This window comes from Pleurodeles waltl, chromosome 1_2 (assembly GCF_031143425.1).
Source record: "Pleurodeles waltl isolate 20211129_DDA chromosome 1_2, aPleWal1.hap1.20221129, whole genome shotgun sequence".
Lineage (NCBI taxonomy): Eukaryota > Metazoa > Chordata > Amphibia > Caudata > Salamandridae > Pleurodeles > Pleurodeles waltl.
Window position 1 is genome coordinate 1,174,286,256 of NC_090437.1, and position 27,726 is coordinate 1,174,313,981.

Here is a 27,726-nt window from a genome sequence, read left to right on the forward strand (position 1 = left end):
TTCAAATATCACTTCAGTTTCTGTAGACCAATGCTTATCCATCTCTCAGATTTAGGGGCTGTAGGTCATACCAGTCGGCCCCGCTATGGGGAGTGGGATGAGCCATGTGGAATACACTGGTTAATGTAAGAGTTGCTCTGGGACTTGGCTTGGACTGAGTCTGCATTTCAGACTGACATTCTCCCAGATAGCTTCTGCAAAAGGCTTGTCTTAAATATGCAGCTTCCTAGTTGAGGATGGACTGAGTACACTGTAGGTTGGATCTTCCGGGGGCATGTACTTCCACAAGTTGAACTAGAAGTGTGTGGGACTAGAGTGCAATGGCCTAGGTGTTCATTGTACTCATGATCATGGGTGTTCTTGCTCCTCTGTGTGTGTGTTTAAATATGACTCACTGGTAGTATGTGATGTTGGCCTGAGTCAGTGCATTTTGACATGTGTGGACCTTGGATAGGACAATGTTTGGCTGACTCCAAATTGTTGGTATCCCTTCATTGGTGTTGTGTGTGGAGGCAAATACTTGTTGACCTTTCTATACACTCCTGGGTGTGCATTGAATCTGGGATTGTTGGTTGTTCTTCCCACCCCACCCTCAAAGACTGCCATGTGATTGGGAATAGGGTACCTAGGACTGTAGCAACCAGTATGTTACACATACTTGTGACCTTTTGCAACTTTGTTTAGAACCTAGTGTACACATTCGGTTATGGCACATGAGTTCAATATTTGCAAACAACAATTTACCAATGGCATTGAGTGAGGGTTGTGATAGTTATCACATAGAGTGACATATGTAGTGAAGTCAGTATGCGGAAGAGGTTCAGCTATAATGTCAGCTGCATTAGCCATTATTTGGATGAGAAGTTTAGGCAGATGTCACCCATCATGTAGAGACATGGATATGCTAGGTGTGAGATGGCCTTTTGTATGCAGGCTTCACATGTACTTCCTCTGAGACTTTCAATGAACTATGTTGTGACAATCGCTGTAACAAATACAGTACAAGTAATGTGCAATTGACCCATTGTGCTATTCCACCCAATGCATTTCCTATGGTAAATAGTTGTCATATCTCTTCACAGCTGCAAACATGAGTGCCGCAGAGAGACACCAGTTTGAACGGCGTGCAATGCGATACCGGCACATCCTGCAGGTGCAGTCGGGGTTCAGGAGGATGGCCCGCAAATACCAAGCCGATCGGGCCTCCGGGGCATGGTGGGCCTCACCACAGGGTGGCCCTACATTGCCCACAACAGCCACCACCACCACATCCACCCGGTCTCCCCAAGTGGCCCCAGCAACGGCGGGGACAGTTGACCCTGCCTCGTCAGCACGACCTGGAACCAGCCATTTCCAACACGCAGGACAGTCCAGTGGGCATACAACTACTGCCACACCGTCCACCTCGGCCAGCACACAGACTGCAGCAGCCCCTCCTGTAGACCCAGCGGCATTCCTGGCATTAAGCCGTAAAATAGAAAAAGTTATTTCAAAGGTGGACAAGCTAAGCCAGGATGTGGCATATATTAAGAAAAGGGTTCGGTCCATCAGGCGGACCCTACGGAGGGCCAACCTCTAGGACTTTTGGCATGTTTTACATTTACCCCTCCCCTCTCTCCTCTTTCCTTTTTGTACTGATAGTTGGGTTTTGGGGATTAGTGTTAGGTTAGTGTAGGTTGTTAGCTTAGTTAGTGTTAGGGAGGAGTGTGGGGGGTCCTTATTCTTTATATTTTTCTTTTTTGTGTGGGTGGGTGGGGGTCAATGTTGGGATTCCTGTTTGTTAAAAAATAAATAAAATAAAAAAATATATAAAAAAAAAAAATATATGATTGTTTAGGATAGTATGTGTGTAGGTTAGTATGTGTTGTCCTGCATGTGTCCTGTCTCATAATGGTGGGTGGGGGGTTGATGTTTAGATCGATTCGTTATATGTGTAGAGTAAGTTTAGCTTAGGTTAATTAGGGACAGTTGTGGGTTAGGAGTAGTCAGGTTAGATTAGTGTAGGTATGACTTTTCCCTTAGTTGCCTCTGGTGTGAATACATAGGAATAAACATATAGTTAACCCTTTGCATTATGCGTTAACTGCTACTTTATCATGGCCTTGACATCAGTGTAGGTGAATGTTTTTCTATGACATTTGTGTCCTATGCTACCCACCACAGAAAATGGAGGTTTAACATGGCAGCTACCCCTGTGCTAACTTGGTAAGTATCCACCATTTGGGAGACCCACCATTGGTAGTTTACATCGATCACCAAGGATTTGTGTTGATGAGTAGGTATTCTACATCACAAAGTGTGCTTCCAGACTTGGTATTGTGGGTAATTTATTAGGTCGGACTGCAGTGTGATGTTCAGGGAGATCTTTGTAGATGAGGTGTTGTTAACACTCTTGTCTTGTTGCCTTCATTGCTGACCTAGATCATGTGTGTAATAATTCAGCATGACTTCCCTTCATGGAAGTATACTCAGAAAGGGTGATTGATGCAGTGTTTATTTGTGTTTGCTTAGATTATGCTGCATAATTTCATGTTTTAGTATTGCATGGTGCCTACATTTATCAGCCACCATTAGTTGACTTGAATTGCTATAGATGGAGCATTATTCTGTCCAACACAGCATGATTGTGTGTGGTTTGTCCCTTCATCAGTTATTCTCCTCAGGATGGTAAGGCTATGATGCAATCCTGCCCACTGCACAGATGTATCAGACTACATGATGTCAGGACAGTTGTATTGACAAGCTACATGGTTGTCACACAGGCACTTTAGAGTCATCTACTGCACAGTTGATGTGTCAAATAACACAGAGACATATTAGGTGTGCAAGTGCTATTTATTGATAGGTGCTGTAGTGCAAAATGTCCATTGTCCATGTTTGCTGAGTCCGTTCTGGTGCATTCTTACATGGTGATCCTACAGAAGGGGTGTGGATGATGCTCCTGACATGCTGGGGTGATGTCACAGACAGTGCAGAGGAACAGGATTTGGCGAATAGTAGGAGAGAGACATTCACTGGCAATGGTGACAAGTCATACAGTGGTTAGCAGAACAGTCATTGAGTGTAGTTGTAGTGAGACTGGCATTTGACAAAACGTAGGACCTTGGTCAAAGTAGGCCATGGTGCAGGGACTAGTGCTTCCGGGTACTCTTCCGTGAGAATGTGATCTGTTCCATGTCTTCTTCTTCTGATGTGTGTGTTGCCTGGTTTGTCCTTGTTGTTGTTGGTTGTGAAGGGGCAACACACACCTCAGTGTTAGAAGAAGTGGAGTCAGACATCCCGGGGGCTGTTCCCTGTGAAGTTCTTAAGGGCAGTACTGCTGCAAGGAGGGCCTGCTGGTTTTTGAGAATAGCAGCCACATCACGATGGTAGGCAGCCAGGTCGGCCCTGAGGGTTTCAATGTTGCATTCGTGCACGCGTTGACTGGATTGCAGTTGTAGGTGTTGTGTCAACTGTATTACAGCTGTGCTGATTTCCTTCTGTGTTTTCGCAAGTTCCTGCAAGAGAGATGTTAGGGCTTGCATAGCAGCTGCCTGATCTGCAAATGACGTCATACACGAACGCACCCCCTCAAGGCTGGCTGCCATATTTTGCATCCCCACCCGCACCTCCTTGGCCAGCTCCCGCTGTACACCAACTACAGTTCTTTCAAAGCTGGTGCCAGTGTCGTCAGAGTCCTCAGCTGTGTTGGAGCTGGCAGGTCTTACAATTGGGGTGGTGGGTGGGTCTTCTGTGATGGCTGCTTGTTCTGTGCTCCTCCTTGTGACTGAAGGTGGGGTCTGGAGGGTTTCAAGGACCTTTTGGATGGTCTCCTGGGAAATGTTTATGGGCTCGTCATCCATGTCATCAGGGAAATCAGGGACAGGCATATCGGCAGGAGATCCATGTTCCTCTGCAATGAAACAGGGTACAATTAGTGTGTCTGTGTTGTGACAATTTTGCCGTAACATTCAAGCCTTTTGATGACTTTACTTTGTGCTCTGGTTTGGTATTGGTATCTGCTGTCCTTCACATGGGCATTGTTATAGGCCTATGGCCCACCTGTGTGTCACATGTATGATATAGAGTTGTCAGACTTGTCTGCCTAATCGCCTCTAGGTGTTGCTTTGTACCACTTAGGGAATAGCCATCTTTTTGTCCTACTCGTCCCTCCATGTATATCTATTCTTATGGTGAGACCTTTTGTCGCATGGGCTCTCATTATCCTAAATGAGACTACTGGATTTCTAGGCAGCAGGATCGATAACGGTGTGGGGGACTGAGTCTGACCCACTTGTAAAGAACTCTGTCACTCTAAATCCGGTTTTTGCTCCGGCTAACTAGCAGTGCCTCATTTCTCCCATGGGGAAGAAATGATTAGGCAGCTGAGCGCATGACATCTTTTGAACTTCTCAGGGAAGTCGTGGTCACTCAGATCCAAACCAACTCTCTCATTTACAATATGATCTCATATACAAATGACAAAGACAGTATAAGTTTTATATAATGTTTTCATAAAACAACTGTATTTTAGATAATAAGGCGTGAGCCGCAATAACCAGAACAATACAACATAGTAGGATTGAAATAGTCACCAGGAGAGTAAAACATAAGAACAAAGCTATCATAGTGCCTAACAGTTTCTTCTCTCCCTCTGCTTGTTCTATTTAGAGCACAGCATGTTAAGCTTCTAGCTTGCCTTTCCGAATCACTGGGGAGACATCAGCCCTCATACCTGAGCAAAGGCCTGTGATCTGGTTCAGCATCTGCAACGAGGCAGTCAGCGTCTAGTTGTGGTTCTCTGGTCGGAATCTCCCTCTTGCGTGTATTGGGACAAGGAAGTGATTTTATAACTAACATGTCATCGTGATCACAAAATGTCCCTACGCAGGAATGCCAAATCTAAACTCCTACCACGTCTATCGGCAATGTACCAGACTGTATCCTTGACTGAAGCACAGAGTGGATATGTTATGGAGAACTCCAGTGCTGAAGTAGGCAAAACAGTGTGATATGAATAAAAAACAACACCGTAGAACTGGCTATTTGAAAAATAACAGTACGAAGCCTAATAAAAAGCATTTAGAGCAAAGTGCACAGAGGCTCTAAGCTGTCAGCAAATGAATAAAATACATTCAGGGCAAAGTGCACAAAGGCATAAAGCCTGAAGCTAATGCGCAAAGGATACGTAAAACTAACCACACTACACTTTCACTGGCTGTGGGTGTTGTGATTGCCCTGGCAGCACACTTGCCTCTCAGGACCTGCACCAAAATCTTTTTATTCACATTGACCTAATTGTAATTGTTATGTGGCATATCCTATGCATGGCAATGTTACGATGTGATATGGATGTAGACATTGTTGATGTTTCCAGCTGATGTTGGGTAATGTGTGTTTAATTGGATTGCCCTGTTTATCGTATCAATGTCCTATTTGGTTCTCAGACTGTGCAGGTGTGTTTCAGTGACCAGTTGCATGTGTCCCCTCCTCAATGTTGTTGTCTGAGCAGTATGACATTAGTGATGTTGCCTTGTTAGCCAGGCACGTGAGGGACCCTGACGTATGCAGCATGTGTCTGTCCTTAGTGCTGTGTGGCTCCTATTGCTGTTTACTTTGGCTGATGTATGTGTCAACTATGGGCATTGGCATTTGAGTGTACTGGTGCCTTTGTCTTATTTCTGGAAATAGTTGCAGATGTCATCCTCACCCCCTAATTTAGGTATGTATGTTCCATGGGGAGGTTCCTGTCATTAGCTACTATAGCTGCACAGAGATCAGAGGTGTTAGTGTCAACTGTTGTCGCAGTTACATTGCAGTTGTTGTTTTGGCTACTGGATTACTGATAGGGACCTAGTTGATGTAGGATAAATTTTGACTGACGAGTGCCTGGATGTAAGTTTGACGTAGTGGCCTTCCCACCTGTCGTGGCTTTCCCTTAGCTCCATTGTTGTCATGACAGGATGGCCCCATGGGACTGTTGTTGGTGCTGTGTTTTGTTGTGCCCCAGCTTCTGTCTATGCTGGGCATGCCCCCCTGCCGTGCCCCTTTACCCATGCCACTTCATATATATGCTGACTTACATGCATTGTGTAGTAGGTATTCCCCACCCCGGTTGCAGTTATCATTATTGCATTTTAATTCCCCATGCGACTTACCCTGCATGTGCGTTGTCTCGTGGTAGTCTGCGCTGTCTTGTCCTTGAATCCCTGTGACGATCTCCTCAGGGATGATGGCTGCGACCATCTCCTCCATGTGGTCCAGGGCCTCCTGGTGTGCTGGACTCCCACCTCCAGTCTGCAGTGCTGCCTTCCTGTTCCTGGCCATTTTTTCCTTTGTCCTACGTTTGCAGTCATGTCAGCGTTTCTTACACTCAGTGACTGTTCTGCGTTCTTCAGCCACACTGTTGATCTTGTCCACAATTTGTTGCCATATGGCCTCTCTCCTGCTGATTGGCAACTTAGAGGTGATGAACAGTTGGTGCTGGTGTTCCGTCACCTCTTTAACCAGGATTTCCTGCTCCTCTTCACTGAAGCGACACTTTCTTTTTTTTCTATATATGTCCTGGTTCCTGTATGGATCATCCTGGCTGGTTCCTGGTCTGCTGTCATCTTCCTGGGGTCTGTTGTGGCATCTGGGATCCATTTTGGCTCTCCTCTGCTGAAAGGGCAGTGTTCACGGGTAAATTTGACGCTATTGCGTCAAAACAAACGGCGCTTTCCGGGTTGCGCTGTCGTAAATCGACCCACAGTCATTTGCGTCGCGTTAACGTTGGTTTCCTTTACGACTTGATGCCGCTGTGTGCGTCACGAAATAATGACTCGCACCTGTTGGTTGCGCCGCCGTGCGTCGAAGTATACATTTTACGCCCGCACGGCGCATCGAAATGGCATTAGCCGGCGGTAATTTTTTTGACGCAAAACTGCGCCGGCGCAGCTTTGCGTCAAAAAGTATAAATATGGCCCACAATGTTTTTAGCTGTTTATTTCTCAAAAATCTACTGAACAGATTTACACCAAATCACGTAAAGCAGTCTTTCTGAATAAAGAACTAGTTTTCTAACAAATTTGGTGTAAATCCATTCAGCTGTTTGGGCTGTTGCTGTGTCTCAAGTTCCTATAGAAAAATGATTGAGGAACAGCCCCTGTTTCACAGATTACCCTTAAAGCACTCCATGCCCAAACTAGTCAAGCAGTAGTATTTTCTTGCAAAGTTTCATGGAGCTTCGTCAACCTGTGCCAAAGTTATTAGCAACACAAAAAAAAACATTTCCAATAAAAAACAAATCCTAGCTGTAACTATCTAGTGGCAACGGGCACTGGGTAAAATGTATATTTGTGTGTTTGGGGTTGTGTGTGTCATGGAAGAAGAGTTATATACAGTATATCTCAGTTTCTAAGGTTCTGTAGGAGTGTGTGTGACCGTGTATATGTGACAATATATACATAAATGTGTGTATGTATGTAAGTCTGTATTTATATAAAAATATATCTATAAATATGAGTATGTATATATATATATATATATATATATATTTATACGTATATATTCACTTAAAAAACAAAGGTTAGAGGGGGGGTTATAGTTCGGTTCAGATTGTACACACCGCAAACCATAGAAATTCAAGTTATACTTATACTTACCTCTAGAAACTATAACTCGTGCCCTAAGGTAACTATAACTTGCGCCCCGCCATATCTGAACCTAACTATAAAGTGCCTTTAACCTTTGGTTTTTCTATGGTTTTTTTTAATTCTGTTTCCTAACTATAATGTCATTGTAACCTTTGTTTTTTCCAGTGAATATCTAGTTTTTTTTTTAACATTAAGTAATATTTAATTACCTTGTGTTAATGCAACCCCTCCTGCATGGCCTTCGGCTGTGAGGTTTGGCTGCAAGGCCTGGCCTCCTTTGGCATGGAGGTGGGTCAGCTGCAGAACCTGGCATGCAGTTAAGCCCTGTTGACCACCCCCATTATGCATGTAATCCGGGAGGGCGGCACGCAGCCCCCCCTCCAACCCAATTATGGCCTTGTGGACTCCCCCCTGTGGCCCAACCAATCACTAAAAGGGGTTGGGGCCGCGCTGATACCCCAAGACCTGGACTGTTACTGCAAGGGGAGGGTGGCCTGTGTAGTACCCCACTCAGGGCTGGTTCTGGGGACCCTATCCCCTGGGGCCGACCAATTACTGCAAGGGAAGGAGGGCTGCGCAGCCCCCCTCGCAATTTTAGCCCTGGGGACTCCATCCCTTGGGGCCCAGTCGATTACTAAATGGGTAGGGGGACCAAATGGTCCTCCCTCCCAGGGCCAAGTTCAGGCCTGTGGATCCTATCCCCCAGGGCCTGGCCAATTACTGAAGTGGGAGGGGAGCCACGTGGTACCCCTCCCCAGGTTGATTTCAGCCCTGGGGACCCCATCCCCAGGGCTTGACCAATTAGTAAAAGGGGAAGGGAGCCACGCGGCCCCACTCCATGGACCAATTTCGGCCCCAGGATCCCCATCCCCCGGGGTCTGGCCACTTCATGCTGGGTGCCCTGGCCCCACCCAGGGCACCCAGTGTGCACTGTTGGAGATGCAAGGCCGCTGGGGGAGCCTGAATGCCCTTGGAGTCTCTGCCAGCTCCCCGCCTCCAGTGGCTAGTTAATTGAGTTGGACGTAGGACATAATGTTAAAGAACACAGAAGTAGAGATTGTACTGCCGCACATGGTTTTAAAATGTCTGTTTTTCCTCCACTGAGTGCTAATGTGCTTTCTTCCATCCATCAAGGGGCCGCAGCCAAACACAAATAGAGTTTTCCTTCATCTTTATTTGCTCTTCCAGATGGACCGTAATTTGAATATATAGGTGCATAGGTGACTATCTAACCCACTTGCCATACAACTACCCTTGCCATAAGTAAAATTCAAATTGAAGTGAATGGGGGACACTGGGTGAGCCCCAAGGAACGCCAATGCACAGCATCCTGGCCTTTATGCCCAACTCAAAACAACCCCAGCCTCTTCTCACTCCGGATTCGACTTAGTAGCTGCAGGAAAGTGCCAATAAACGAAAGAAAAATGTGTCCTTCTTCTGAGTTTACATTTGGTTGTTAATACATTTTTAATATAGCTGAGAGACCAGTGTATTGCATATTGAATCTGTATGTGCGTTGTAAATCAAAATGCCGTATCTTTTACTTTATTCGAAATGTCACACAGCATGTTTTATTAGTGTCTTGATAATTGTAGTTATTTAGTGCCAAAAGAATAAACCTATGGCCAGTCACCCCCCAGCCCACGATTTATTACCATGTCCAAAGCTCAGTGTGAGAACTGGATGAGCGCAGAAATGAAAATCACAGGCTAGATTTATCCTCAGAATAAGAAAGGGTCGATTTACATTGATGCAACCTCTGTCGTAGGAGTTAGTACAGGGAAAATACTATCCACTGATTAGCACAATTTGAAAAATACATTCTCAGTCGAATGTCCGCACCTTAACCCCTCTTGCACCCTGATAGCGCGCATTGGGTACAGGCTGGAGGGAATGCAAATAACTGATCTGGAATCAACAGCTTTTGTAGTCATGCCTTTTATCATGGTATAAATACACAGCGGTTGCCACTGTGGTGTTGCTTAGTCAGATCAGAGTGTCCTTAGGAAGATCTTTTATTTAGTTTTGCTAATAAGTTTGGCACCATTTGACAAATTTTCATTAAACTTTCCCTAAAAAGCATTGCCCACCTCAACTCCTTTCTGGAAAGGTTGCGCCGATCTTGCAAGCTGGACCCAAAAAGACGCGAGGTCCCAAAACACCGATTTCTCATGTTAATTCACAGAGATAAAATCTGTTGAACCTAGAGAAACAATCATTGGCAAACTCAATACGTCCCTGTTTCAAGAACTATTGGCTTAATCAATGTTTTATATCCATTATATACAGCAGCACGGTTGCTGTGCAGCATGGATGAAAGTGAAAAAAGCACTGTGACCCAGCCAGTGCTAGCCACATTATTTCTTCATTTATTGTTGGTGGAAGACAACACTGAGGCAGGATGGGGCAGGAGGTGAGGAGAGAGGAGCAACACGAACAACACAGGATGTGGGGGAAAAAGCACGACTGCTCTGTAGCATGACTGCAGGTAAAAAAAAGGTGCTATGACAGCCACTGCTGGTCGTGTCATAGCGCTTTTTTTTGTTATTGCTGTTGGGAGGTAAAATGGAGGAAGGGATGTGACATGGCGAGAGGTAACACAGAGGGAGGTAACATGGCTGGGAAGTAACATGGACAACAGAGGGTGGTCTGGTGGGGGCAACATGGACAACAGAGGGTGGTCGGCAGGGGTTTGGGGCAAGCACAAGAACAACAGAAGCAAACACATAATCAACAGATGGTCGAAGGTAAAGGATGGGACCAAGCAGACCGACAGCAAAGGGTGGAATGAAGATGCTGGTGGCACACAGATGGACAACTGAGGTTAGTAGTGAGGGGCTAGTTGCAAGCAGGTGTGGCCAGCAAATCAGAAAGTGAGGTCCAGAAGGACTCATGGGAGCCTGTCGCTCCTGCGGGAGTGAGGCAACCAAAGGGGAAAAAAGCCCCCTATGCCATCAGATTACTGGATATTTTGAATTTGCAAGACTGAAAGTCCTGCAAACCCAACAGTCCAGTCTATAAATTTTAAACATTGATTTCTCAAGAGTATTAAGTGGATTTACAACACATCACACAAAGCACACTCGCTTGGTAAAGATCTAGCTTTCTGCCAAATTTGCAAATTTGATGTAATTCAGTTCAGCTGTATGGCTGTCTCACTGTCTAAAATTCACATTGGAAATTACATGGGGAACTTGCGTTTTAGGAACCCCCACTTTTTTCTCAGCCCCTGCTTGACAGATCACCCCAAAACTTTCCAGGAAGGAGCTGAGGTGCATGAACATTTATTTTAAACATTTTGTGAAGGTTCATCTTAGGGCGCCAAAGTTATTAGCAAAACAAAAAAACAATTTCCTATAGTAACTAGGTCTTAACTATCACTACATAGTTGTGGCCACCATATATGTATCCCCACTTGTTACACACACTCACTCTCCGAGGATTGTTTAATTGAAGAAAGTTTATGAGCCCCTGCAACGGTCTTTCTCCCGGCCAATGACAATAAGAAGTACTATTTCCTTTAAAAAGATCCGTCCAACAATAGACATAGAAGTTGTAAATATGTAAAGGAAAAAACATCTAACTTGCTGCTAAGTAGAATCATGTATTCTGATTCTAAATTTTTTAGCTGTTTTTCCCTATTGCCAACTCGGGGTCACAGCAATCCTGTCAATCACAGAAAGGGAAAGTGTGTCATGGTTCTGATCATGCTTCTTTGACCAATGCCTTGCAAGGACTGCTTGTCTCTCTCTCTCTTTATATTTATGTGTGTGTGTGTGTGTGTGTAATGTAGAATAATACAAGAAATTCACAGTAATAACTTCATTTTTAAAATAAATAATTCATTATTTTGAATATTAAATAAAAATAAAATTTATTTTTGAAGTACAAATATAAATATTCTTAAAGTAAATAATAATTATGTTTTATTTATAGACTCTTTTTTGGGTGGGTGCATGTCACTCCTTAAACCTTTCCATAACTTTCCACAACAATCCATTCAAACGTCCTCTCTTAATTTCTCTCCTTTAGTTGTACACATTCCCCATTTTTTAGGCACTTTTCTCTGTTGCTCCACAATTTACTACTATAGCATATACTTACATATGTAGGGATATTCGCACAGAAAAGACAGGTGGAGACCTCCACACGTAGGTATATAAATAGTATTTTGTAGTATGTTAGTAATACTATTGGTATACTACTAAATGTACTACAAAGGAGCTTCGCCTTCTCCCGCCAGCAGCAGCAGCTGCTGCAAACCTTTAAAAATACATTGTTTATTATTGTTTCATTTTTAAAAGGGAAGGTCATGAGGGGATGACAGCCATGGAGGGCACTCCCCTCAGTGCGCTTGTATGTTTGGCCTGCCGTCTCGGGCCTGCCAAACACACAAGCGCACAGGGCTTTCTCCAACCCGGCACTGTGTTGCCGGGTTGGAGACAGCAGGACCAGGCTCCCAGTCTGCCTTGGACTCCCATCCAGGGCGCTACAGCCAATCATAATGCTGCTCTTAGTGTCATGATTGGCCACAGGGCAGGCTGGGAACCTGTGCCTGGAGTGCAGCGGAGAGCGGTGGTGAGCTTTCAGGTAAGTTTTTAAAAAAAATATTATTTTTGTTTTATTCCCCGCCACTTTGCCCAGTAGCCAGCGGCAACTGTGTCTGAATAGGGCCCCTTGTCTCCTTCTGTCCACTCTCGTCGACCCCCTAATCTTTTTCTGTATCTCTTCTTGCCACCCATCTGCTCTACATGCCTGGTCTCTCGCTTCTCTCTTTTTGCCCCTGATGCCCTCTTTCTCTGTTCTTCTCTCAGATGTACACCGATTTCCCAACTTTCCATGTCCCTATCTCACTGTTTGCTCTCCTAACCTACTGTAAAATCTATTTATGTTCTCTTCTCTGCTTATTCTGCCAGTGTCTGTCTCTTTTTGCTGTAGTCTCCCTCTTTCCTCTATCTTGGTCAGGCTACTCTCATCCATTTATCTGAACTGTCACCTCACTCTTCTGCCTTGCGCCCACAAATGATAAAACAAGGCATCATTAGACAGTCTACACTATACACGTGCAGGGCCAAAGTGATTGCATTTTTCACACTGACTACATCACACTTACTGCCTCGAAGTCACCGCACTTGACTCTGCATCTTACAGCATCACAGTATCTGATGACACCATCACAATGCTTATTTTAACAATGATAAACAAGAGAACACCATTTAATTCAGCCTTTCATAAAATAGCTTCTTATACAGTATATTTATTTTTTCCATAAGCTATTTTAGCAAAATGTCATTCACGTGCTCTAATTTCACATTGCCTAATGGCATATCTTAGAAATCTACACTTGCCACGTTATGGGAGGTTTGTTTATGTCCTTTTATGGTCTGCTGCCGATGTTCCGAAGTGAAAATAAAGATGACTATGTTGTGGTATAACTCTACACCTAATTGTTTTTATGAGAGCGTTTTATGAGATTATGTTATCTTTACTAGTGAACTTTAAATAATGCTCTTTGTGTAAATTAAGCCATCACAATCTAAAGCAAGTACTCCTGCTAGGGTTTACACAGACCAGGGCAGTAAAACCGCATCCCTGTCACAATGCTCACTTGGCTGACATTGACAACGGAACATACTGTATTGCTTCATCCCATTAAAAGAGGGGTTTTACGGTGTCTTTACACACGTGACCTTTTGAAAGGATATGTAGATACACACTGTCAACCTTGCACATCTGTTTCCAGTTATTCTTGTCAGTCTGAAGTGGGTAGATCTTGGAATCTAATGTGGGAAAGCATCCCTTGCTTGTGTCTTCTCGACATCTCGTCCAAAACTATGTTTTTCATTGTTATTTTGCTAACATATGTGGGACAAAAGCAGCAGGAAATGTGCGTTAGGCTTAGGAAAGACAATATGGGGGCATTTTCCTATTAACATATACAATTATTTTCTGCCAGTATAGGTCACCAACATCGGAACAGCCCTCGCTACAAGTTTAACTTCATTGCAGATGTTGTGGAAAAGATTGCTCCAGCTGTTGTGCACATCGAGCTTTTTCTGAGGTACCCTGCTGTCTTTTTAATCACATCTATGTAATGATATGAAATGGTACGCACTGTAACGTAATAAAGAACATACATGGTTTATAAATGTGCAATTTTTGGACCTGCCCTTTTTTCATGGTCATCCCTAAACTTTATGCCTTCCTCCTCCTATTTTTCTGACCTCTTTTTGTTGGCTCCAGGACTCCGGGCACTTTATCACTTTTGATCAGTGCTAAAGTGCATGTGCTCTCCATTCTAAACTCAGTATGATTAGCATACACCTGATTGGCTTATTTAATCTACCTTCAAGTCCCTTGTACAGTGGTATTCCTTATACCCAGGGCCTGTAAATTAAATGCTACTAGTAGACCTGCAGCACAGCTTGCACCACCCACAGACGTATCCTTGCAAACCTTTCTTGGGCCTGCCACTGCAGGGCGTGCATGCACAATTTACTGCCACATGGACCTGGCATCTACATTTGCTTGCCAGGCCTGGAACTCCCCTTTTACTACATGTATGTCACACCTAAGGTAGACCCTAGGTAGCCCTAAGGGCAGGGTGCTGTGTAGGTAAGAGATAGGACATGTGCCTTGTTGTGTGACCTGTCCCTGTCCTAGTAGTGACAAACAGCCTATTTGGTTCTTCACTGACTGCTTGTGCCAAGTTACCGTGGGGGGGGGGGGTGAGCAGGGGTTATCTTGGGTGTGTAGCTCTCTTGCCCTGCCTAGAGTGGTGGTCCCTGCCCGGCTGAGGTACCTACCCTAGCCAACCAGGAACCCCATTTCTAACATTGGTGATTAGTGGTAAGAATAGGACTTGTACTTGCACAATACCATGGTGACTCATTATTGCACTACAAACTGCACTTAGACCATTGTTTTTTTCCTGAATTCTCTCATTTGGTCATTTTTTCTGTGTCAGCTCTTACACCTGGATATCTTGTTTTTGCACTTGTATTTGTTTACCTTGTCAAAATGGGGTTAACCTTTGTCTTAGATGACCTGTTCCACTACACTGTGGAGGAGATAAAGGCTTTCTGCAGGGAGAAGGGACCAGCTGTAAGCGAGGAAGCCCATATAGCAGACCTTCGTAGAACCCTGCACTATTTTGAAAGAGACCTGCAAAGAGTGCTACCAGGGATCCATGGGGGGGGGTGGTTTTGAGGAAGACCCCGAAGAGGACCCCCAGATTAGTTAGGACTCTGAGTGGGAGGGTTGCCAGTCCACACCCCAGGGGGTCGTTGATCCCGAAGTGTTTGAAGCAGAGGGAGAAGATGACTGGGATAGTGAGTCCCTTGCTGGGCCCAGTTCTAGGAGCAGTGTCACCTCCCACTCGCTGTTGCCTGAGTAACTCAGAGATAGGTGGGAAGAGAGGGACCTGAGGTTGCAGCTGGCAGGGCTGGCTGTGGAGGAGAGAAGGGCTGAGGTTGAGAAGGCCCTAGTTCAGGAGAGGATGGCAGAGGCTGAAAGGGCCTTTTCCAGAGAAAGACTTGCCCTTGAGCACAGTCTGAAGGGTCTGGGCTCAAACGCACTGCAAGTGAAGTCCAGTGGGGGCAGGAATATTGAGTGCAGTGTCAGGGTTAATCCCCATATGCCCACAGACTCGGTGCATGTGTTCAGAAAGGGGTAGGACATACATCAGTGGCTGATGGAATATGAGGAGGCTCTGTTAGCGCGCAAGATCCCTGAGAAGGATTGGGGGGCTGGCCTGGGGAGCCATATTACTGAGGAAGGGAGGGATACCGTACGGGCCCAGGAAGGGAGTGACAGGCAGGAGTATCCTCCTATGAAGGAGGCACTGATAAGGAAGTATGGCTTCACCCCTGAGGAATACAGGTTGAAGTTCGGGCAGCAGGAAGCTGACACACTAGTCTTGGGGGTAGTTTGTGAAGGATTGCTGAATGGCACTGGAGGGATGGGTGAAGAGTAGCACAGCAAACAATTTTAAAGGGCTGTTCAGTCTGATTATCAGAGAGCACATGTTCTGTTGTTGTTTTCCAGGGCTACTCCGACATCTGTTGGAGTGTAAGTTCTCTGACCACAGGGAGCTTGCAAAGGAAGCAGACCTCTGTGTGAGTGCCAGGGGGTCTGGAAAAGCATCTGGGAGTGATCTTGAAGAGAGTGGCGGAAGGTCCCCCCAACTGAGGGTGGGGGAGGTTCAGAGTAGCCTATACAGGTCCCCTTGTAGTAGAGGGGAGGGTTGCAGGTCCTAAATTACCCAGCCCCAGAGCCTGGAGAGTACCCTGAGGGGGCCCCAGTTAGGGAACTAAGTATGTACAGGGAGACCATCCACTGAGGGGGATGCCATAGTGTCAGGAGAACTTGGGGGGGGGGCAATGAAAACCAACATCCAACCAGTTCTGGTGTCTGGCACTACCACTTCCCTGAGGAGGGTGCAGAAGTCCAGAGAGAGGAGTTGGCGGGGGAGGAAGACTCTCCACTAGAGTACAGACCCTGGGTTGGAGAACCAGGTCTAGGGTGTCTGCCCTGACCTGGCAGAAAAAGTGACTGTCACCAGCCTCCCTTCAGCTTTGTCTTCTAGAGGTACCTCCCCTGACCCCATTTCAGCCCAAGGGTGCAGACCCTGGGTTGGGAGACCAGTTTCAGGGTAGTGGCTCTGGGCTGGTGGGAGAATTGTGCAGGAGGGCTGTTACCAGTGCCCTGCCAGTTCTGGAGACTTGGGGTACCACACCTAAGAGGAGGGTTTTCAGAATTCCAGAAGAAGGGGCAGGGGGTAGAGGCTTGGCCCTTACCCCTGTCCAGTCTAGACTCTAGACTGGGAGACCAATGGCTGGGAAGAACCCCTGAACTAGTGGGAGGTGGAGAGAGGATGCTACGCACCTAGGGTTGCCGCTCCCCACTCACAGATATTTTAGAGACCAAAGACCCCAGGATGGCCTGGGGTCTGGCTCTAGGCCACTGGCAGCGAAGGAGCCCCCATGGGGTAGCTTAGGTTGTCTGGAAGCATAGAGAGAGGGATCCAACTGGGTTCAGAACTGGAACGTGCCCCTGCAATTGTGGACCAGGGTCCATTTTCTATCACCCCAAGGAGGAAAGCCCATCAAGGTATTGATTGGTCTCCCCTGGCTTTAGGCTGGTGGGAGGTTATGATGGACCTGGCTGTTTTTGCAGGGTCATCCCCAAACGTTTTGCCTTCCTCCGCCTATGTTTCTGACCTCTTTTTGTTGGCTCCAGGACTCTGGGAACTTTATCACTGCTGATCTGTGCTAAGGTGCATGTGCTCTCCCTTCTAAACTTGTTATGATTGGTATACACCTGATTGGCTTATTTAATTTACCTGTAAGTCCCTTGTACAGTGGTATCCCTTACTCCCAGGGCCTGTAAATTAAATGCCACTAGTGGGCCTGCACCGTAGATTGCGCCACCTTCAGAAGTAGCCTTGCAAACCTGTCTCGGGCCTGCCACTGCAGGGACTGTTTGCACAGTTTACTGCTACATGGACCTGGCATCTAAATGTGCTTGCCAGGCCTGGAACACCCCTTTTATTACATATAAGTCACACCTAAGATAGCCCCTAGGTAGCCCTATGGGCAGGGTACAAGTAAAGACATGTGCCTTGTTGTGTGGCCTGTCCTAGTCGTGACAAGCAGCCTATTTGATTCCTCACTACTGTGAGCGATGCCTCTCTCATAAGACTGCATTGGTAATGCCCTTTCATGTGGCTAAGTAGTATTTTCTAATCTATGAGAGATGACCTGGGCATGTTTGATATGGTTGGAATGGTAGTGAGAAATGCTGCTTACTGGTGTAGGTGGATTTTTTATTACAATTGTAGAAATGCCACTTTTAGAAAGTGTGTGTCTCTGTTCTTATAACTCTGGTGCTTTTGCAGCTTGACTCCAATCCATGTCTGGGGTAAAGCTGGGCTTTGTGCATACGTCTCAGACAGCCATCACACAGGGAGGGTGGAGGTGTAGTAGAAGTACATCTCATACTGGGTCGTCTCCCTGGGCTGGGAGAGGTAGAGGTGGGGCGCACTTACATTTGTATAGGATGTGTTCTGCCCCAACACAAAAGGATTGTTTACTCCCTACTGATGTCTGGAGCCATTGTAGAGGAGAAGGGGCATTCTTGGAACTTGTTAGAGCTGGTTGGAACCTTCTTTCTATTTCTAGAAGCTGGGTAAACAGAGTATAAGTAGAAGCGTTGTTCCCCATGTTGGAAAACAGAGAAGACAGAGCACCGTTGAACTGCACACTAGATCCTGCTGCTGGAGGGACTTGCCAGGAACCACCTTGGGACTGCTCTGCTTTGAGACTGACCTGTGACCTGATAGGTCACTAGAGGGACTGCCACTGCTTTCACCAGGACCTTTGTGCTGGCCTGCTTGCCTGGACCCTGCAGCCTTGGTCCCCCTACAGCTGTCTCCAGGAGCTGGTGGTGTGCCCCCTTTTCCCTGCATTTCTGTTCTCCAGCGGGTGAAGAGCGCTTTATTTGCTGACCTCATACAGCTCATGCAGAGCACTGCATTGTTGGTCTATCCCAGCATGTGAGGAGCACTTTGTGGGTTTCAGCCTAAAATAGCACGTGAGGAGTACTTTGTCTGGGCTTGCTGCAGGAGCAGGGGGTGTCCCCGTGTCACCCTGGTTGTGTGGAGCCCTGTTGCCATAGCGCAGACGAGCGTGCATCCTGTAGTGTCCCTGGGGTACAAGCGGGCTCTTCCTTGTGCGGAGTCACAGCCATGGCACGAGCCTCAAGTGAAAAACTGTGGGGTCCGAGGAGAGCGGAGATTCCCCGGCTTAGAGTTGCTTGTTGAGGCGGCCTCTGTGTGAGGAGTGGGGGGTCACTTCCCACCTAGGTGAGCTGGATTCCTGGCCTGATCCCCTCCCCCCGCAGCAGAAGTACCGGAGGCCGTGGGGCCTCGTTTGTTGAGGGTAGGCTCCTCTTCATATCTTTTGATGGCAGTGCATTACGTCTGGCAGGATGGGCAGACAGGGAAACCTCGACGAGAGGACCCGTGCCTGCCCAGCCTTTTCTTTCTGATTACCTTATTCCCTATAATAGGAGCGTGGAGGATTCCGTGCTTAGTGAGAGGGATTGGTATCTACCCTGCACCCTCAGTAGGAGAGGCACTGACGCGCAGTGACTTTGCTATTGAAGGGGTGATGGAATGATTCTCTTTATGTTCTGCCTCTCTCTACGATGACGGTCTCAAGCCCTTAGGACTTATGTGATGATTATGCCTCTCTGTTTTGCTATACTAGGATGATGACCATTTTCACTTTTATGGGCACTCACCTGGATGTTTTATAGTACATGTGCAGAGGGTGTATCTATGGATAATGATGAACTGCCTATTTTGCAGAATACTAGTACCGTATGTGATGATCTGAGAACTGCTTGTGTAGCAGGGTATTACTGATTTGTGCTGTCTTTGGTCTAAGAATGTTTTATGCAATACAGTTTATTTTTATATAACTTGTTGTGGAGTTTTCTGTGTAGTGTATTTATTGAGTCACGTGTGTGTGTGTGTGTGTGTGTGCGTGTGTTTGTTGTGCAAATGCTTTACACATTGCCTCTGGGATAAGCCTGACTGCTCATGTCAAGCTACCAAGGGGGTGAGCTGGGGCTATCTTGGTTGTGTAGATCTCTTGCCCTGACTAGAGTGGTGGTCCCTGCCTGGCTGAGATGCCTACCCTAGCAAACCAGGAACCCCATTTCTAACAGCAATGAATTGGGCAAACTGCAAAGAATAAGTATTTCTGTCAGGAAAGCGAGACAGACCAGATGAATTTTGAGCTCAGCTAGTTACGGACTAAGAAAATGGTTTAAGAGGAAGATGCAAAGTCAAGTAGATGTATGCAATGGACAGGAATTAGTGAACATTAAGATTCATTGCAGTACTAACACTTTTGGCTGAGCTATTGGTTTGACAATGCTTTTTTGATGCTGTTTGCATGCACTGGCTGGCAATTTTCTAATAGGTTTTCTATTTAAGTGAATCCACTAAGGCAGGCTGCCAATGCATACATAAGCGAAACTACCCCCATATGCGCATGCATCACACGTGTCACAAAGCACAAATGGCAGTCGTTCTGTTATGTTTAACTTACAGTTTTAATATGGAGGATGATCATGTTAGAACAGTGGATTAAAAATATGAAAAATATGGTTTTTTTTTAAAGTGCAACAGTAAACAGTGCAGAAATGATGCAAGCACTCTGGTGACCATTGCTGTTTGTCTAATTGCCAATTTGTGGGTCTCTCGGTAGACCCTATTGTGTGGTTGTAGCCTGGAATATCGCTTACAGGAGTATTTTGATACCTTAATATCATAGCCAAAGTATCCAGGACCAAGATATCGAAAGGTACCTGTAGATAGGGAAGAGCAGATGTACTATTCTTAGCTACACATCTATATACCTTGAAGATATATATTTTTATTGTCAAATACATATATGTGGAGTTAGGTGTGGAAAATCTATACATGCTTACCTGTTGAGATTTTTGTACTCATGATTTTGGCTGCAGTATTAAGGCATAAGAATATTCCTTGCTTAATATTCAGGATCCACACCATCGTGTATGTCAGAGAGGTAAACATGGTCTATAAAGAGCATTCTCAAGTTAATTTTACGCTCTCTGAAGAATCCCTAGTGCTGCCTCCATTAAACCCCCAATCAAAGGAATACCCAAGATCAAGCTCTTTGCTGACAACATGGTTCTTTATCTAAAAGCAGACAGAACTAGTATTGAAAGTACAATCGAGCTAATTCAGGAATTCACAAAGGTAGTATGATACAAGATCAAGCCAAGACAAATCAACCCTGGAAAAACAGATTCCCTTTAATTTAATGCCTTATCAACAGTTATGCCTTTTAATCTACAGGACCAATTCAATAGATATTGCCCTGTCCGGTATCTAGGGGTGCATGTCACAAATCAATAATCTGACCTGTTTCCTCTTAACTATAAAGCAATGCTAGATAAAGTTAAAACCCTGCTCCTAAGGTGGGTGATTCTCCCACTGACATTAATCCGGAGAGTGGCATTAGTTAAGATGCCTATTTTACCTTTATTCCAAAATCCTGGTGAACCTCTTGGGGCATCTACGCACGATATAGATCTGTTTCTCCACTCATGCACCAGTCTATGTTGGCCCCCCCACCACCTCACCCCCATTCTTGTTTGATATCTTGCCTTCAAATAATCAGGGCCACATTACTGAAGAGCAGTGTGTAGTTGTCCAGTTTTGGTCCACCCTTATTCTCAGCATCATCACCCTGGTGTACAGTTCTAATGGCTCTTCTAGGAGTTGGTATTTACAACCTTTGACTGACTCCCAAAATGGGTGGATCCATGAACAATCCGATATTGTGTGTATGAGTATACCCCACTGTGTGCACCCCCTGCGGTACAATATCATTCTTAATATGTAAAATACAGGCTTTGCTTGCGTCATAAGAAAGATGTGCCTTTGGACTACATTTGAGGTACTACTTTAGTGTCTTGCATGATCTGAACAGAAACTTTATGGCTCGCCGAGGACTCTATATCAGTGTGTGATGTAATCACTAGGACAAAATGTATGAGAGTTTGCTTTAGAATGCTGGAATTTCACAGATGCACACTGAAGAATAAAGAATAAAGAAGGAAAGAGGCAAGAAAGAAGGGAGGCAAGAAAGAAGGAAGGCAAGAATGTACGAAGGCAGGTAAGAAGGAAGACAAGTAAGAAGGGAAGAAAGAAGGCAAGAAAGGAGAAAAGAAGAAAGGCAAGAAAGAAGGCAAAAAAAGGAAAGAAAGAGAAAGGCAAGAAAGAAGGAAGGCAAGAAGGAAATAATGAAAGAGGTTTGTACAGGTAGAGCATGAAAAAGCAGAAGTCATAGAAATAAACAGAATTTCAAAAGGAATTTACAGCTGGTGCAGGAGATAGGAACTGCTAAAGCTGGACTGTGCCTTGTGATCAGATCTAATAAAACACGTCTATCACCCCAGGCTCTACACACAATTGCAACACTGAAGTAATAATAAAGTAAAAACAAAAGAGAAAACACTAGAACTGAAGGTAACTACCTTGTGTGTGAATGTGCTCCTTGTGAAAGGGCTAAATGCAGTCACTCAAAGTGAAATTAGCCAGTGGATGAAGTAGGCTGCCCCACTGCCCCATGCTTTATGCTACAGTGGGTGGAAGCAAAATGTCAATGGCAACAATTGACCAATGGATGAAGGGAAGTGGCTGAATGTCCTGTTAAATAAGTATATTATACACATATCTTAGCTGACACCTGCCGGTGCCCGAAGCTCTGTTTAGAAGCCAGCGGCTGGTGCAATTAAACATCAGTGCACTGAATTACAAGGCTAGTAGTGTTTAATCCACTACCAAACACTCCCTGCACCTTTTTCTCAGTCTCGCAGGTTCTTGCTTTCACCATTTGTGACGGTTTTGCCATCATTCTCTTTCTCAGTCTTTACAATCTGTTCTCAGTAAATATCTGATGTGGAGGAGTAAATGCCACACCCCAAACATAAGTGGTGGTGCGCCCCACCGGCAACCACCAGCTCAGAGCATGGAGATGATAGTATTTTGATATGTGAATGCCATGATTAGCTCCTTTTATTGTTATATAAAGCTATAATGATGCATTGGCCATTTCTCCTCTGAATACCACTGCCCATTGTGATTGGTTAAATGAGCTGACTTATTGCATTCAGAAAGGAGAGCAAACCCCTTCCCTTGCCTGCCTGTCAACTCTTCCGTGCATGTAGCAAATAGAAGCTCCATCCAGATATCTAGTGTGCTTCATGCTTGTGATGCTGAAACTAGTGCTTAATTTGTGAAAGAAAGACTGCTGGTGCCCGAAGGTCTGCGTAGACACCAGTGGCTGGTGCAATTAAACATCAGTGCACTGAATTCCAAGGCTAGTAGTGTTTAATCCACTACCAAACACTCACTGCACCCTTTTCCCACTCTTGCAGGTTCTTGCTTTCACCCTTTGTGACGGTTTTACTATCATTCTCTTTCTCAGTCTTTACAATCTGTTCTCAGTAAATATCGGATGTGGAGGAATAAGTGCCGTTCCCCAAAAATAAGTGGTGTTGCACCCACTGGCAACCACCAGCTCAAATTAAGCACTGGCTGAAACACTGGGTATTATGGTGATAATCAGTTCAAATCTAGCAGTGAAGAAATTAGCAAACGTCATTTGTTATCTACACCACTCCACGCCCAACTTTCTCAGCAGTTCTTGTAGAAGTAAAAAAAAGTTGGAATGTATTAGATGATCTGCTGCCATGACCTTTCTCTCATCTGCAGTGGTGCCACGTGTCTAGTAAATCAGTCGAAGTAATGTGACTCGCTGTATTCTCTGTGGAAAAAAGCCTCACAACTTAATTTCTGTAAAGTGAAAGAATGTGCTATGGCACTCACACAAGCCTTCATGCTTCGATGTCAGAACGGATGCTAGTCACCATTCTCTAACTTGACTTTAAGATCTTGGGGCCTTATTATGACTTTGGCAGTCCCACCGCAGGACTCCCAATAGGTTGGTGGAGATGCCGCCGCCAAGCCTGCAGCCTCCCTAATGCCGTATTATGAATTCCCTGCCAGGCTGGCTGGCGCAGACAGTGCAGCAGCATTGGCTTCAGCTCTCAGGGAGAGCCGAGGCCAATGCTACCGCATTGTGTGTGATGACAGGGGGGCCTCTGCACTGCCCACAACCTGGGCATGGGCAGTGCAGGGCCCCCCCTGTGTCCCCATCTGTGCTTTTCAGCCAGCCTTTTTATGGTGGTGACCCGGTCATGAAAAGGCTGGTGGAAAGTCAAGTCGTGATCAGCATGGTGGTGCTGACATCGGCACCGCCGTGCTTGACCATGACTTTCACTGCCGCCAACCCATCTAGATCCATGATCCTGGTGGTGGCGGAGGTCTTCTGGCAGTCGAACCACCAAGATTGCGGCGATCGGACCGTCACCGCGAGTACTCAGTATTGATAAACTAGCTGCCAATATTGCTAGGTGACTCTTTACTAATAATCTAGCTCTTTACTGATAAATTAGCTGCCTCACTATTGGGAAGTATGTTAGTACTAATAAACTAGCTCTGTACTGATATACTAGCTGCCTCAATATTGGTAGGTGAGTCTTTACTAATGATCTAGCTGCCTCACTATTCGTAGGTGCATCAGTACTAATATTCTAGCTCAGAGCTAATAAACAAGCTTCTTCACTGTTGGTAGGTGTGTCAGTACTAATAAACTAGCTCAGTTCTGATAAACTAACTTCTTCACTGTTAGTAGGTGTGTCAGCACTAATGAGCATTGTCTTTTATTTGTGATTCACAATGAGATGTATCAGTGGTTTGTTACTGTAATTACTGATACTGATATACTAGCTGCCTCAATATTGGTAGGTGAGTCTTTACTAATGATCTAGCTGCCTCACTATTCGTAGGTGCATCAGTACTAATATTCTAGCTCAGAGCTAATAAACAAGCTTCTTCACTGTTGGTAGGTGTGTCAGTACTAATAAACTAGCTCAGTTCTGATAAACTAACTTCTTCACTGTTAGTAGGTGTGTCAGCACTAATGAGCATTGTCTTTTATTTGTGATTCACAATGAGATGTATCAGTGGTTTGTTACTGTAATTACTGATACAAACCATTAGCGAGTTACTGACTCAATGGTAGTAACACATTGCAAAAGGGAAGGTGGCCTTGTTAACCAATTCCTGCTTTGGCTATTGTGAGGGTGACTTGTCAAGGCCAGGCAGTGGACCAGCAGACTACTGGCTGCTCCCATTATGTGGTCCAAAAGTGAAATATTGTTTTTAAAGCAGCACGGTTGCTTTAAAGAGCATAGGTTGCTTAGAAAAAACATTTGTCAAGCTAAAAGAACTGGCATTGACTGCATCCTTTTGGCTTTGTTAATGCCTTTTTTAAGGGGTAAGCGCAAAGCGCTCTGTCCCCTGCAGTAATCTCTCTTTGCGTTTCTAACCACGCCCGTGTCACATCAGTCGCTTTCATTGGTTCGTGGGCTTGCCTTTTAAAATCCGCTTCCTTTCATTCGTGAAAGGCATGCATACGTCATGCCTTTTCTGGTGTTTAGCCCACCTTCATAGCACTGGTAAACTACTGAAAACATACGAGGCTCCATGTTTTCAGCATGGTTTCCGGACTATTTTATCTTTTTATTTTCCACGCAGGTCGATCGCGCTCAGTTTGTCCATTTTCAATTTCAGCATGATCGTGCTGCATTTTACATAGTGCGGTCGCACTTCTGGGAATATTTATACTCCGTTTGCGCCAAATTAGCGTCGTTTTTTTCTACGCAAATTCGGCGCAAAACTAACGCCATATTTATACTTTGGCGTTAGACGCATCTAGCGCCAAAGTATGGGCAAATAGCGTCATTTTTTTGCGTGAACGCCTTCCTTGCGTTAATGAGATGCAAGGAAGGCGTTCCCGTCTAAAAAAATGACGGTGACGCAAATGCGTCGTATTTATACTCCCGGGCAAAAATTACGCCCGGGAGTGGTCGGGTCAAAAAACCCCGCATTTGCGCCACTTTTTAACGCCTGGGTCAGGGGAGGCGTTAAGGGGCCTGTGGGCTCAAAATGAGCCCACAGGTGCCCTCCCCTGCCCCCAGGGACCCCCCATGCCACCCTTGCCCACCCCAGGAGGACACCCAAGGATGGAGGGACCCATCCCAGGGACATTCAGGTAAGTTCAGGTAAGTATAATTTTTTTTTTTTTTTTTTTTTTTGGGTGGCATAGGGGGGCCTTATTTGTGCCCCCCTACATGCCACTATGCCCAATGACCATGCCCAGGGGACATAAGTCCCCTGGGAATGGCCATTGGGCAAGGGGGCATGACTCCTGTCTTTACTAAGACAGGAGTCATGTAAATGGCGTCTGGGCGTCGTTTAAAATGGCGCAAATCGGGTTAAGATGATTTTTTAGCGTCAACCTGACTTGCGCCATTTTTAAGACGCCCTAACGCCATTTTTCCCTACGCCGGCGCTGCCTGGTGTACGTGGTTTTTTTCCACGCACACCAGGCAGCGCCGGTCTGCTTGCGCCGGCTAACGCCATTCAATAAATACGGCGCCCGCATGGCGCTTCAGAATGGCGTTAGCGCAGTTTAGCGTCAAAAAGTATAAATACGGGCCTTCGTTTTTTTCTTTTAATTTGTGTGGCAAGAAACGTCTGGTTAGGAGTTTACATCCCAAATAGCTCTAACTCGAGCAAATGCGAGACCCGTTGCATTGCAAATGGTTGTTTTGTTTGTCATGTTTTTGCAAAACTTTGTTGTTGGGGAAGGTGCTGGTCTCAAAAACTGACTAAATGCTAAAATATTTGTTTGCCACAGTTTTCTGCTGTCACTGAATGGAATTACTTTGTGTGTGGATGTGTTCCTTGTGAATGGTAAGAATGCTGTGACTCATAGTGAAGTTGACCGGTCGCTGAAGTGGTCTGCCCCATCCTGTATGATGTCATAATCATAAGAAAAATGTGCGTGACACAACAACAGACCAATGAATAAAGAGGGCTGGCGAAAAGCCTATATACACAAGCATATTATCCACATAATGTCGGAAAATGAAAAGGAATTGCCTAATGTAAGACTTAAAAAGATTCTAGTTTGGGAATGCATGGACTGAAACCCTTATTCTCATGTGTACAAAAATATTTGCCATTAATTAATGTAGCATCCAGCGACATTCACAAATCAACCCTAAAAGGCATAGGAAAAAAGAATTAAGAAGAGCACCACGCATTCACAGCAAAAAAAAGACATACTGAGGCATGGAAACCAACGGAACCTAATGAATGCAGTGGGATAATTCTGAAATGCTTTTAATGCCAAGCTAAAATTAATTGTCAGCTTTATTCCCACATTTGTTCGTGTCTAGAGGAAATATGCAAGAGCTTCAAAGGAGGTGAGCTATAATAGCATTAATCATAAAATAATGTGAAGCCATTTTATGTGACTTAGCAATGTATGCAATGAAGATGTGAAACATTCATTAACAATGTTAAGACATCAGCATAAATTCACCCTCTAAAATGAAGGCTGATATAATCCTAACTACTGTTATTACTGACACTACTAGTCAAGGCTCTACTACTGGCTGATGCGCATAGCATACTAATACTCCTATTAGAATTAGTATTAAAACTGCCACTAAGGTTACTGACATTGTTTTTACTACTCTAGATAACAATGGTTGTGCTCTTGGTTCCACAACCGGAAAAAGTAGTATTCATACAAAGAAAGTAACAAATAGGTGCACAGCAACATTCTGGCCTTTTCTGAGTCATTCATCTGGCATGTGAATGACCTTTCCTCATACCATTTAGCCTACAGACACGTTGACCAAGCATGCAGATGGCTCTGGCCAAACTAATCCAGCCTTTCAGAGACAGCAACTTGAAATGCAACTTACTATACCCAAGCCCTACCAGCAAGCCTTGCCAGAAATCTAGGGCCAGATGTCTGTCCATTTCATTTTGAGAGTCTCTTATTGCAACTTTTTGTGAGTCGCAATTAGAGCCTCGCAAAATGAGATGTACAAATGTGTCTCTGAAACACTTAGGGCCAGATGTAGGTAGGTCCGATTTTGCAAATCGGAAATTGCGAGTCGCTATGGGGTCGCAAAGACCCACCTCATTAATATTAATGAGGTGGGTCGCATTTTGCGACCCCAGAGCGAGTCCCTGCACTCACAGGGATGGTGGCCTGCTGAAAACAGCAGACCTCCATGTCTGTGACTGCTTTTTAAATAAAGCAGTTTTTTTATTTATTTTGCAGCCCGTTTTCATTAAAGGAAAACGAGTTGCAAAATAAAAAAAATAACGAAACCATTTGGTTTCGGTTTTTCAGAGTAGGCTGCCTGCTCTGAAAAACCCTTTTTGGCAACATTCACAAAGGGGAAGGGGTCCAAAGGGGACCCCTTCCCTTTTGCAAATGGGTTACCACCAGTGTGACACTGGTGGTAACTGCGAATTGCTTTGCAACCGCATTCGCGGTCACAAAGCAATTTAGCATAGCGATGCGAGTTGCAAATAGGAAGGGGACACCCCTTCCTATTTGCGAGTCGCATTCACAAT

The 27,726-nt window shown here is 45.2% G+C and overlaps 1 protein-coding gene across 1 annotated transcript in view; it reads left to right on the plus strand.

Annotated features, from left to right (window-relative positions):
• Window positions 1–27,726, plus strand: part of HTRA3 (HtrA serine peptidase 3) — a 263,892-nt gene that overhangs the window by 78,339 nt on the left and 157,827 nt on the right. Inside the window, exon 2 of the mRNA XM_069203412.1 lies at window positions 13,575–13,674. Coding sequence (XP_069059513.1) covers window positions 13,575–13,674 — 100 coding nt within the window. The remainder of the gene's footprint in view (window positions 1–13,574; window positions 13,675–27,726) is intronic.